At 42.3% G+C, this 14,025-nt stretch overlaps 1 protein-coding gene across 1 annotated transcript; it reads right to left on the bottom strand.

Moving 5' to 3' along the window:
• Positions 1 to 6,760: 6,760 nt before the first annotated feature.
• Positions 6,761 to 14,002, bottom strand: LOC149323764 (ubiquitin-like protein ATG12). Its single transcript, XM_089492073.1, has 4 exons — positions 13,784 to 14,002; positions 11,720 to 11,856; positions 7,515 to 7,577; positions 6,761 to 7,253 (listed from the first exon to the last, which is right to left on the bottom strand). The coding sequence occupies exons 1-4, from the start codon at positions 13,971 to 13,973 to the stop codon at positions 7,194 to 7,196; spliced, it is 450 nt and encodes a 149-aa protein (XP_089348199.1). The 5' UTR covers positions 13,974 to 14,002; the 3' UTR covers positions 6,761 to 7,193.
• Between the last annotated feature and the right edge of the window lie 23 nt (positions 14,003 to 14,025).

Raw genomic sequence — 14,025 nt, 5'->3', positions numbered from 1 at the left:
TGCTTCGATCCTCTGGGAGAAGCGGGAAATATAAATAAAACATATTATTATTTTACTTTGTCGTTGTGCAGCTTCAAGTTGGTTCCAACTAATGGCGACCTTAAGGTAAACCTATTCTGGGATTTTCTTGGCAAGATTTTTCAGAGAGGGTTTGCCATTGCCATCCTCTGAGGCTGAGAGAGTGTCATTGGCCCAAAGTCAGCCTAGTGGATTTCCATGGCTGAGCCAGGATTCAACCCCAGAGGCCTACTCCAATGCTTGAACCACCACACCACACTGGTTTTTCATTATATTACACCACTGGATTTAATGGGAGTCGATCATCCACAGATTTTGATAGCCACCAGGGGTCCTGGAACTAAAGCCCAGCAGATAGCAAGGGCCCACTGTACAGAATTTGGCCAGTTCTGGGCTCCACAATTCAAAAGAAGCTGGAATGTGTCCAGAGAAGAACAACTGAAATGGTGAAAGGTCTGGAAATCATACCTTATCAGGAGAAATTTAGGGAGCTGGGGATGTTTAGCCTGAAGAAGAGACTGTTAAGAGGTGATATGATGCCCCTGTTCAAGTATTTGAAAGGGTGTCACATTGAGGATGGAGCAAGCTTGTTTCTGCTGCCCAGAGAATAGAACCCATAGCAATGGATGCAAGCTACAGGAAAAGAGATTCCACCTTGACAGTAAGAGCTGTTAGACAGTGGAACACACTCCCTTGGAGGGTGGTGGAGTCTCTTTCCTTGGAGGTCTTTAAACAGAGTCTGGATGGCCATCTGTCAGGGATGCTTTGATTACAAGTTCCTGAACGGCAGAATGGGGTTGGGCTGCATGGCCCTTGGGGTCTCTTCCAACTCTATGGACTTTATCACACAGGAGGGAAGCACCAAAATCCTGTGAATAAACGGGGGTTAAATCTGGGAATATCCTTCAAAAGAGGAATTGTTTTCAGACATCCCTCAACATTACCATTATCCCATTAGCATTACATTTAACCTGGTAATTAAAGTGTGAGATTTGGCTGCTTTTGGCCACTTTTTATTTTTGGGAAAACCCTGAAAGCAGTGTGTTTTCCCCACTTTATTAAATGTGGGATAATGGCAACATAGGGGACATCATCTGAAAACAATCCCACTTTTGTGGGATATTCCTGGATTTAATTCCTGTTTATCCACAAGTTCTGGGCACTTTGCCTCCCATATGATAAACTCCTATGATTCTATGATATCCAGGGGTAGCTGCGTTGGCCATATAGCAAAGTATCCACCATTGAAGGACTCACAGATGCCCCTTTCTCTATTAACATCCAAAATTGGCCACAAATAGTGATACCTTTATTGGGACAACAAAAATGCACACCATAATAATAATAATAATAATAATAATAATAAAATTTATTTATATTTCCCGCTTCTCCGTTCAGATCTAATACATCATGCTAGCTTGCAAAGCTCCACTGGCTTCATCTGGCAAAAAAAAAATGTATAGAAGAGGAAAAGTGAAAACAACTACTTTTGCACTGCAAAAATAATCCAGTTTGACACCACTTTAACTGCCAGGGCTCATGCAGTGCAGATGCAGCCAACAGTGTCACAGGGCTACATTTTTTCATGATGTTGGTGGTGTTCTGAGTTTAGGGATATCAAGGCAGGCAGCCAATCTTCCTTCTGGCCACGTGGATTTTGTGCTTTTGGTCATCTCCATAAAGGTATCAAGTGCTTTGTGGATTTTGGATGTTATTGTATTTTGCTATATGGCCAACACAGCTAACCTGAATATGTTTCCTGGAGGTGAAGATACCCATTTTAGCCACAACAGGGAAATCCTTAAAAGGGAGCTAATAGACTGGGACTTTATTATTTGAGGTCTTTATCTCCATCAAAGGTAAAATATTTAAAAAAAAACCTGGGACTGCATTTGGCACACTTTACCTAAACTGCAACTAGAACTGTCCTACTGCAAAAGCATGGAAGCTTTTCTTGACATTCAATGTTCTCTACCTAACAAAGGGGTTTGTGGCATCACAAGGGATGAAGTCAAAAGCACACAACCACCACCAGAAGTAGGAGTGGCTTGCCTGTATTGATATCCTTCTATACCAGGGAGACCCAAACTTTTTGACCCGTGGAGCCCTAAGGGCTTCATGGAGCATAGGCTGGGAATCACTGCTCTATACTATCTCAGCTTAGAATAACACCAGCATCTTGACAAAATGCACACCTGTGACTAACATTGTCCATTTTTCCTCCTTTATGATTTTAATACCTTTTCCTGATGAAGCCAGTGGAGCTTTGCAATCTTATGGTGGCGCAGTGGGGAGCCCTGGTGGCGCAGTGGTTAAATGCCTGTACTGCAGCCATTCACTCAAAACCACAAGGTTGCGAGTTCAAGACCAGCAAAAGGGCCCAAGCTCGACTCAGGCTTGCATCCTTCCGAGGTCGCTAAAATGAGTACCCAGACTGTTGGGGGCAAATTAGCTTACTTGCTAATTAGCTTACTTGCTGTTCACCGCTATGATCTTTGGAATAGCGGTATATAAATAAAACAAATTATTATTATTATTACAGCATGTATTTTGTGCATTTTGTTTGGCCCAATAAAGGTATCACTGTTTTGTGAATTTTGGATGTTATTGTACTGTCACAATAGTTTTGTGAGAGGAAGGGGCATAGTCTTTTTGATCTGGTTTTTCATTGTAAATAGCTAACTAGGTTATGTGGAACCGAGACAGCTTTACAAAGTGACATACAGATCTACACTCCCATTAACAGATTGAAGATCAGCTAGCCTTCCATATTGTTCAATCATCTTGTTGAAATATGCCAAAAAGGATGTAATTTCTCCCCATGGTGGAAAAACGAGCAGGGATTTGACTTTACACTGAGCAATTGCAGAGGAAGGCAAATGGACTCATCATATCACCAGAAAAGGTTTTAGACATCTACATTAAAGGCAAAAAGGAATGGCTGATGAATGACTCAGAAAAAAGAATATTAAATATTTGATAGGATATAACAATCAAGCCACTACAACATGCTGGCTCTCAAAGTACTCCTGATTCTTAGTAGTATTCTGCAAGTTAAAACTTTTAAAAAAAACAATACTTAGCTAAGAGGCTCTGTAATACTGTATAAGTACAGGAGGAAACCTGCACATTGTTTTGTTTAAATTATACCTTTTGGGAAATACAGATGTAGCTTTCAAAGATATTGTAGAGGTCTCAGTAAAGAATGTTAATATATTTATTATACAGAATAACAGTCAACATTGTAAAAAGGAAATCACCAGAGCCCTTCTGATCTTGGAAGCTAAGCAGGGTCAGCTCTGGTTAGTACTTGGATAAGAGATCACCAACAAAGTCCAGGTGTTGTAGGCTACATTTCAGAGGGAAGAACTGGCAAAACCACCTTCCTTGCCTAAGGAAACCCCAGGTGACTTGAAGGTACATATACACACACAATGCCATCTCATAGTTATGTTACTCAAGACACCATCATGTAACTACAGATTTGCTCCTCCTTATCCGTTGTTTCCATGGCTGAACAGAAATTCAAACATTGGTTTCCAGCCTCCTAGTCCAACACTCAAAGCACTACACCATACTGGTTCTAGGCATTTTATTTCCATGAGTAAAATCAACTGGTTTTTCAGCTTCTGTCAACAGAATGGGAATAGATGGGTTCTTTCTCCTTTGATCTGCTTTTGCCTTTCTAGGACCTCAAAAAAACAAGCAAACCAACAAAAACCCCAACAACCCTTCATTTCTTCAAAATCAGTTGTTGCAACTAAATCCAGAGTAGATCTTGAGGGAGACTACAGAAGGAAGGGGAACGGAAGTTCTGTTGCACAAATAGATTTCTACCTGATGTCATTTTCTACTCATATTATTCACAACAGTTCAGAAATACTTTAAGACCTACTAAAATACCACGAAGTAGAGAACAAGCTTTCAATTCTCCACTACTCTTTTCTCAGGCTACATATTAAGAAAGTGAGTAGAAACAAAAGGGGACATCAGTACAAGATGTTCATGTTCTGTGCATTCGTTGACCCAACATTCTATCTAAATAAGAATTCTAATGGACCTGAAGGTTTGATCATTACTTTGTGACATTTTATTTGACCCCATTACCAGCTACTTTTGTTTTTTTCTCTGCAACTGCCTGAATTATCCAGATATTCATACATCACCATGAGTTTGACATATGCAGTTGGAATGAAAAAAGAATCATCTTGCTTTGTCACTCAATATTGATCCCTATTAATATTACTCTATTCCAGATGACTAGCATCCAGATGACAATAAGAGAAGGAAGTTAGTTTTGGAGTCAGGTTATAATAAGCTTTCATGATAGCAGCAGCACATCTTCATTCTCCATGAGGCCTTATTGTTGTGACATACAAAATCGTTATTGCAGAAATATACCTACCTAAATTAATATTTGAATAATTGTCAGCTTGTACAATCTCCTGTTAAAGGTGGTTTTGGAGACTATGTATTTTACCAGTAAATCTGCAACTAAAAACATCAAAAATAATATAAGGAACAAATAAACAGAGCCGATATTTAGAGAATAGCAAATTAATAAAATTTTCATCTTTGACAGACTTTAGAGATAACGCAGATACTATGAATTATTATTAGTATGGTCTACTTTTAGTTGATATTTCACCTCCCAAAGTTAAAGGTGAGCAAAGCTAATACATGTCTTGATTTCTATATGGTTACTTTGTGTGCTGACTGTTATTAATTCATCTGAACAATGGAACATGAATTCATATACCCTACTTGAAGAAACCTGCTGAAAAAGATAGAAGTTTAAAATAGATATAAAAGTCAAGACAGATCAATAAGGAAACAGTGTCTCAACATATATAGTAGAAAACATATGATTGAAAAAGTAAACAACATCAATGATGAGGCTCCAGAGACAAGATGAATGCAGAATTTTCTAAATGAAAAACATCATCATCATAATTATCATTATTATTTCCCATTTTCCCACAAAATTGCAATACAAAGTGACTTACAAATTAAAAGGCAATACAATGAAAAACATACACAAGTGAGTATTAAAATAGAATTAAACCAGTACAGTAGTAAGACACATCACTCATAAAAATAATAAAATACAATTAAAAAGATAAAAATGCTTGAAAACAGTACATATTAAAACAAAAATACTGAAACACATTACAACAACAATAAAACTATATATAGTGTGCCCACGCCTTGCGTGGACACATTTTACACGGCTCCCAGCTTATACAGAAGCCTCTTGGGGAGGGAAACAATGGTGCGTGCACGCCACTCCGCCACATGCATGAGCCCCATTATTTCCTATGAGGCTCGAGCATAGGTGGATTTTCCCTTATGTGGGGAGATCCGTTCCGGAGAGGGCCCACTGTTAAAAAAACATCAAAACCAGCAGTACACAGCATTAAAAGCCCAACCTCAACAATGTGTAAAGCCCTGGTGGCACAAAAATGTTTTGCTGCCAGAAAGACAGCAAGGATGGAACCATCCTGGCCTCTCTGAGGAGAAGTTCCAAATGTTGGGAGCAGCCACTGAGAAGGCCCTCTCCCTTGTTCCCACCAAATGACTCTGGGAAGGTGATGGGACAGAGAAGAGGGCCTCTTTAGATGATCTTAAGAGCATAAGGCTCATGCAGGGAGGTAGTTCTTCAAATAACCTGGATGCAAGCCTTATAGGGCTTTATATGTCAGAACCAGTACTCTGAATTGTGACCAGAAATAGACTGCTAGCCAGTGCAGCTGTTGCAACAGGGGAGTTGTATGCTCCCTGTAACCAGCTCCAGCTAACAACCTGGTTGCAGCTCTTTGGACCACCTGAGGTTTCTGAGCACTTTTCAAAGGCAGCCCCACATAAAGTGCATCACAGTAATCCAAATGGGATGTAACCAAGGCACGTATCACTGTGGCCACATCCAACTTCTCCAGGAATGGGCATGCTTGATGCACTGACTTTAACTGTGCAAATGCACTCCTAGACACCTTGGCCTCCAGGCTCAGTGCTGAATCCAGGAGTGCTCCCAGACCGTGAACCTGCATTTTCAGGAAGAGTGTAACCCCATCTAACACAGGCTGAAGCCTTATTCCCAGATCTGTCTTCCAACTGATCAGGAGCACCTCTGCCTTGTCTAGATTAAGCTTCAATTTGTTTGCCCTCATCCAGTCCACCACACCTGCCAGGCACTGGTTTAGCATAGGAACAACTTCCTTAAATTAGGTGGAAAGGAATAATAGAGCTGGCTATCATCAGGTAACTGATGACAAATCACTCCAAAACGCCAGACAACCTCTCCCAGCAGTTTCATAAAGATGTTAAATAGCATAAGAGATCTGACTGAACCCTGAGGAACTCCACAGGCCAATGGCCAGGAGGCCAAACAGGAATCCTCCAACAACCCCTCTGAGAGCACCCCTCTAGGAAAGAACAGAGCTACTATTCTTTGTGATTGGGCGGGCTATAAATAAATAATTATTTATTATTATTATTATTATTATTATTATTATTATTATTACTATAGAACAGTACCTCCAAGCCCCATCCAAGACAGGCGACTTAGAAGGATAACAATATCAAAAGCCATTGAGAGGTCCAGCAGAACCAAGAGGGACACACACTCTCTGTCCAATTCCCTGTGTAGGCCACCCACCAATACCATCCTAACATGTTTTGGTCTCATAGTAAACAAAATTTAATACCAGGTACTGTACTTAAAATAAAGAGACATAGGCAAGAGTAAATAGAAAATGTAACTATTTATCTCAGTTGCAGATTGAACAGTTGCCAACACACAATAAGTATCTTTCTAAGAGCAAGGGTATATTTTCCAAACAACCTAGTTAAATTGTGATCTAGGTACTCTCCAATTTTTTTCCTACAAAAAGAACCTTTGAAGTGCTAGAGGAACAATAGGCAGGTCCAGGTGAACTGATGGCACATGCACAATTGTCTCCACGAGCAAGTCATCAAATGAAGTAAAATCTCAGGCTCAGAAACCTGTATAGTTCTTGTATTTATCTTCTACATGGACACCGAAAAAACAGGAAAAAGAATAAAGTGAATTCCATGGGCAACACTTTAAACATTTCTTCAGTTTATCCATGAGGAATGTCTCAAGATCACTGTAGCACATTTACTTTGAACAATCTGAAGCAATGGTCGCACTTAATTCATCCCCAGGCTTGAGATTTACAATAATGCAGCACAAGTTTCCCATCACTTCCAAAACACTGTAAGCAAACAAGTAAAAGAGCAAAAAGTTAAACTAGCAATATGAAGTAAGCAATGCACATGTGTTCAATTAAATCTTGTATTGGATCAACTGTAAAGTCACAGTTGGTTTGCTAAGAAATAACGCCACCTGTTGGCAAGATACTTCCAGAAAGTTTTGCATATGTCTCAGGCACTCACACATGTACTGTAAACCTAACCAGGGTTTTCGTCTCTTAACATTCAAAGCATAAAAGAAACATTTAAAAGATGGCAATCACCTCATATAGTGTTCCAACCTCCTGGTCCGGTGAAGGAGCAAAAGACTGATTCACATAAATAAACTGAGTGGAAACAAGAAATACATTAATAAGTTGATTATAATATGTTTTGGAATAGAGACAAATACTGTAATTCTAAACAATAGCATTCAATCCAACAGTATGATAGATATTCTCTCCTCTTATACTTATTACATATTGTACCTGCAAAATGTACTATGCCAAGGATAATCTTTTACATTAATTCTGAAATAACAATTGATTATGGACAAAATAGAGAGTCGCCATGATGTAGTGGTTTGAATGCTGTTCTAGGACTCTGGATGATCAGAATTCAAATCTCTACTCAGCTGTGGAAACCCACTGAGTGATTTTGGACAAGTCACACACACTCTGCCTCAGAGGAAGGCCACAGCAAAACCTTGCCAAGAAAACCTTGTGATAGGTTTGCCACAACGTGGACGAAACGAGGATCACTTATGAAATTATATCTTCCATAGGACCTCAGCATCCCATTGCACTATGACTTTAGGTTGAAAAGGAAGAATGATTCATCTAACTGTGAACCCATGTACAAAACTAGAGGATCAATTATTGCTGACCATGCTCCTCCAGATTGTATTGCAGCTATAAAAGAAATGATGGAAGAAAGTCTATATCCAGTTATAGTCCAAGAAAGTCAGCTATTAGGTGCTTGCTCTTTTCTCCATTCCCAATACAGTTCATAACTACTTGCTATTATTAGATGGCAGGAATTAGTGGAAGCTAAAGTTTGCCCCATGACAAGAGCTTCAAATTTGTCTCTCTTTCACCCACAAGAACTGCAACATAACTGCAGCTTCTTTATGTGTAATTGCAAAGAGCGTTATTTGCCAAAACCTTTGGAGAATGTCAACAAAATTTAAGTAAATTGGACAGTACACATTTTGAAAGTACAGTGCGCCCGTGCCATATGCAGGTGCACTATATGTGGCTTCAAGCTTATGCTGAAGCCACAGAACAATTAAAGAAATAGCATGTGTGCCCATAGCACATGTGCTGCCCTGCGCCGCAAGCACATATCCCATTGTTTGCAATGGGGTGTGAGCATACGCAGATTTCCCCTTACATGGCGGATCCAGAACAGATCCCCCACGCAAGGGAAGAGCCCACTGTATTCAATCTTCCTATATTTAATAACAATGGTACTGGGTGGAAGCGGGGCGTATGTGTGTGGACCGCACCAAGTGACACCCCAGAGGAGAGGTGACACTCTGGTGGGGTCTTCCTCCCACTGTGGCAAAGAGTAAGCATGCCCCTTTGAGGTTTGGTGTTGCCCAGCTCCCTCTCCAGAGAGGGATCCGAGGTGGCAGCAGAGGGGCACGTGCTCCTCTTATGGTTTTGTCGCCAGCCCAGCTCTCTCCTTGGGGAGGGAGCTAGGTCAGTGACAAAGACACAAGGGGTGAGCAGTGGAGGGGGTCAGGCCCCCACACTGATTGGGAGGGAACCAAGGTGGCAGTGAGGGCAGTGGTGGGGCAAGTACGCCTCTTGTGGCTTTGTTGCTGGCCTGGCTCTCTTTCTTGCTGGCCTGGCTCCACCCAGCAGCCCCCCCCCACACACACACATCAGGTGTAACCAAACTTAGTGACACTACTGCTTAACAGAATTTCTTTGAGAAGAAAAGGATAGAAAATGCAGGTTTAAAACAGTGGAAACCCATATGTGGAAGGTGGCATAATCTAAACCTCTCTATATGAATTATCTAGATGAAGCTAATCCCCCAAAGCTTTAGCTTCTGGGTTTGTGGTTTGGGAGCAATAATTCTTTCACAGTCTTAGCTTTCAAAAGGGATTTTTAGCTGCTTTTGTTGTACAAGAAAGTGCTTGTGCTATTTCACCAGTTATACTCTTAAATGAGGACAACCAAGCAGGGAAAGTATTTTTCCATTTTGCCTCTCCTGATACTGTACTATCAGGAGGGGAGCTGCCATGGGGATGAGTGGGCTTTTCTGAGCTCAGGATAATGGAATATAGTGAGAAGTAAGCTCTGTTTGCCTCTTCAAGAGTGGGCTCTCTGAAGTGCTTTGTGGTTATCTGATTTTATTTCCCCCACATCTTATCTTGGGGTCTCTTAACAGAACAGCTTAGTGAATTGCTTAAGCACAATTATACTGACATTACTGGTACAGTGCAACTGTGCCATACGTGGGCGCACTAGTCACTGCTTCAAGCTTACGCTGTAGTCATGGGACAATTAAAGAAATGGTGCATGTGCCCCATTGTTTGCAATGGGGCGCGAACATACTCAGATTTCCCCTTATGCGGGGGGATCTGGAACGAATCCCCCGTGTAAGGGAAGGGTCCGTTGTATAAGTGATTGTTAACATCATATTGGTGTATATGATGCTCATTTAGGCCTTTGATGCATGATACTGTTGCATTATATCTGTGGTGGTTATACATGGTTTGGGTTTTTGTGAATTGCTTTGATGACAGTGCATTGTGAACAATGGCATATATAAACGGCCTCTTGTTTGCAGAACTATAAGTGAACTAAACATGAATATTTCTTAGCCTGTGTGCAAAACGGCTATTAAAATAAATTTCATGATTGGGATAGCATAGTGAGTGAGCCAACTTATGGCTGTTCTGAGATGGATACAGTTGGCCCTTGGAACTCGTAGGGGATCCATTCCAGACCTTCCCCCTGGGAGTTCCAAAACTCATGCATATTCAAGCCCCATGGGCTCAAATGAGGTGTGCCCATGTGGGGCATACGCCACAAGTGCGCACTCTGTTGACGTTAATGGCAGTCGCCCCTTTGCGGATTTCCAAATCCGCAGATCTCACAACTTGGAGAGGTGGTTGTATAAGAGCCCTGACTTATTAGTTATGGGCAGTTTCCTGGCACATGCTGCCTGATCATGCACACTTGCACTGAAAGCTTTGCTACTTTGGCCCCATTCAGACTGGTATAAAAGACGTGGAAGGAACTGGGCTGATCCGGATGCCCCTCCCCCGAATCGCTCCGTTAGCAAGTGCCCACTACAAATTTGAAATCGAATGCATTTTGACCTGCAAATTAGAAATCGAATGCATTCTGTGTCTGCTGGCGAGGTGGCTGCTGCCAATCAAGCTATCGTCATGGTGACGTTTGCAGGGCATCGGGGAAAGTGTCCTCCCTTTTTAAAGAGCCAGGCACAGGGGTTTCAGCGGCTGAAGCAGGGAGAGAGATGCCTCTCTCTCTCTCTCTCTCTTTATAAACCTGTGGGCTTTTGGGTCAGATCTGCCCCTGTCCCAGGCAAAGGATGGGATTGCCATGCATTTTTTTAATGCTTTTAAAAGCAACATTAGCTTTTCCTTTGCTTCCCTTGCTGTATCTGCTCAAGAAGACAAATCATGCGCATATTTGCTCAAAAAAAAATTGTTAAAAATGTAACATTGATTGTTTGCAACATTTGTAGCTTCCCCCTCTGCAGAAAGCAAGGAGATCCAAGGATATAAAGTGGAAGCCCGGCTCTATCTGCCTCTGGAATACAAACAATGCGCATATTTGCTCAAAAAAAATTGTTTGAATTTGAAAAGGGGCGGGGGGGGGGTTGCCTGACATGAGCTCCGTTCGTGACCTGAATTTTTTCCTCCTGCAAGGGAAGGAATGCCCAGCGACAGAGGGCTTTGGGCAGGGGATGCAGGGAAAAGAGGCTCCTAAAGAATGCCTTCCCTTGCTCCCTTCTTCCCAGGGCTCTTTCCTCCTCCCCCTCCCCTCCGATGAGGGGAGGAAATGCCTTGCCCTTTGCCCACCCTCTGAACTAAATCCCTCCCTCAATTTGCCTCGATCGTGATCGAGACCAAGTTCTCATTCCCAGGACCTGGGGTTTTCCAAAAGAAACGGTATTTGCGCCGACTTCAAAAACACCGCGCTAGGGGCCATTTACCACAGAACGGGTGTGCAAGCCTCAGATTCGCTTGTGTGAGATTCGGGGTGAGTATGAACTTCACGTGATTGAATCGGTTTGAGAACCGATTTTTTTGGTAGTGTGAATGGGCCCTTTGTTTCTTCAGTGTGTTATATGAATGAAAAACTAGGGGAAGGGAGAAAAGGGACACATTTTGGATTTCTTCTTTGGTTTGTTGGGAGAAAAACAAACCAGAGAAGGGATTGTGCCCATATTCAGATGGCACAATAAAACGTAACATCTTATTTGGAATTAAAAGAACATCACATACCAGCTGTTCTGATGCCAAAAGTTTGAGAAACTTTTTGATAAAGTCAATGAGGCCTTGGATTGTGCGAGTTCTCTCTACTGTCCATTTCTTTGTCTTCATTATAGGAGTATCTCCAACAGCCTTGAGTAAAACATCAACTAGAATGTAGAAAAAAAATTGCACATGAAAACAAATGGAAAGAGAACAAAATGTATCATTGAAGTACAGAAAAAGATAACGCAATACGATATAGAGATGGAGAAGAGGATAACTCTACAGAAATCCTCCAGAAAATTAGGAAGAGTCATTTATGTCTGTCTTTACTTTATCTATTGAAGTCTAACAGGCTGTACAAACCGGCATCAAATGCCAGCATGGGGGTGGAGGGGTGTGTGGCATGTGCACGATGCATGCCCTGACTCAGCCCCCATGCTGGCGTGACGTCACGCACCCCATCACACAGTGGGCGGTGTCATGGTGCTCCTCTGGTGCCGCGTCCAGATTTCAAAATATGTGGATGCTCAAGTCCCATTAAATCCAATGGTGTCATAAAATTAGATTGCAAGCCTGAGGGCAGGGAACTGTTTAACTAAAAGATTGTATGTACAGCGCTGTGTAAATTTACAGCGCTATATAAATAAAGGTTAATAATAATAATAATAATAATAAAATGAAGGGGGGAAAAAACCTCAGCATGGTGTAGTGGTTTGAGCGTCAGACTAGGACACTGGGAAACAGGGCTTAACAGTCTCTTCTCCAGGCTATTAGTTGGGAAAATATCTATACAACTATGTGATATTATACCATGTTTTATCATGTGGAGGGAATCAAAAGAGCAGTGGTGTCACTGGGGAGGCGTGAGGAGTGTGTGTGATGCCTAAAAGGGGTGTGTGTGATGCCACTGCTCCTTAAACACCTACCTTTGGGCAGAAATGGACTGTGGCATTCGTCTGCTTCCCTTTAAAATGACTTAAGAGGCGGTGGGAGTGGGGTGAAGCGCAGAGAGAGGAGAAAGGAGAGGCCCCACACATTTTTATTTTGTTTTTTAAAAATGATTTTTTAAAAAACAGTATTTTAAAATTATCTTTGAAAACATCTCATTTTCAACAAACCTTCAGCACATATATGTAAATACACTTGGGTTGTGTATATGATAGTGTAATTTGAAGGTATATATACACTCATCCCTTCATATTTGTGGCTTTGATTAATATGTTCTCTCTAGGAAGATCTAGGTCCTCCTCCAGTGCAACTCTATGGTCAACTTTAAGTACAAGTTGCTCTGAAAGACACACTAGAGGTTATTCCCAGAGAGAACACTCTCCTAGGCCTTTGTAGCTCCTCCAGCGCAGTTCTATGGTCAGAGTCTGTCGGACACAGAGCAGAGAGTTGCCCTGGAGGACACAGAGGTTCCTAGAGGGCTCCTCTCAGGTGAAAACGTACTTATAAACTCATGTGCAAGTCTAGAAATGCTAGTCAAAAAACTGAGCCAAAAAACCTGAGGAGACTTATTTGTGTGTTAATACAGGCACTGTATATATGTAGAATTGTGTAAGCTCTTTGGCATCATTCTCCTTTGCATCGTCTTTTACATCCTTTGCTATATGGCCCTAAGTTTCACCCTCGACTTATCCCTGGGTCATGTCAGAATCCATACTTTTGGCCCCAACACTTGCCCTCGACTTATAGTAGGGTTTGCTTTTGTTATTGGTGGTTTCCCCACATTCACGGTGCCCAATGAATAAGGAGGGACGAGCGTACGATCTCAATTCCACTAGGTGCTTTCCTCTCAGCTGTTAGCAGGGCGTCGAGTGCTGTGTGGGAACTGACATTTATGAGTGACATTAGTGCAAACAACAAAAGAAGTACTAGAGATTCTGTTTGGTGTGAAATGGGAGAGAGAGAGAGAGAGAGAGAGAGAGGCCAACCCACTGCAGCAAAGGGAAATAAGACAGAGGAAAACAGAGAGAGCTCTGGTGCCCCAATAAAACTACAAATCCCAGGATTCCCAGCGGGGCGCTTCCTGTCCCGTTGCCATGGAGACCCGACCTCCTCCCGCCCCATGACTCGACCCTCCTTGTTTACTTTTCTTCCTGGCGTCCCCGGCCGGTTCCTCGTTGCCGGGGGAAAGAGGGCCCGGGGGAGCCGCCACTACCGCTTCCTCCATCGCTAGCGCCGCCGCTCCGCCCTCCGGAGGGCTCTCTTCCCCGCCGCCACAGCCTTCCCCTCGCCCTCCATCCTGAGCCGCCTCTCGCAACCCTCCTCCCTCGGACATAGCCGACCTCGAAATGGAGGCGGCTTCTTTCACGGGCCCCCTTTTTATAAAC

The sequence above is a fragment of the Sceloporus occidentalis genome, unplaced genomic scaffold (genome assembly GCF_023333645.1).
Source record: "Sceloporus occidentalis isolate IW3139 unplaced genomic scaffold, rSceOcc1.0.p SCAF_1, whole genome shotgun sequence".
Lineage (NCBI taxonomy): Eukaryota > Metazoa > Chordata > Lepidosauria > Squamata > Phrynosomatidae > Sceloporus > Sceloporus occidentalis.
This window is presented reverse-complemented; position numbering and strand designations above follow the sequence as displayed.

Excerpts from the sequence above, each read along its gene's own strand:
- LOC149323764 (XM_089492073.1), bottom strand. The coding sequence starts at position 13,973 with ATGTCCGAGGGAGGAGGGTTGCGAGAGGCGGCTCAGGATGGAGGGCGA. Across the intron at positions 7,578-11,719 it reads TTTTGGCATCAGAACAGCTG|TTTATTTATGTGAATCAGTC; the intron begins GTATGTGATGTT and ends GTTTCCACTCAG. Across the intron at positions 7,254-7,514 it reads AGGTTGGAACACTATATGAG|TGTTTTGGAAGTGATGGGAA; the intron begins GTGATTGCCATC and ends GTTTGCTTACAG.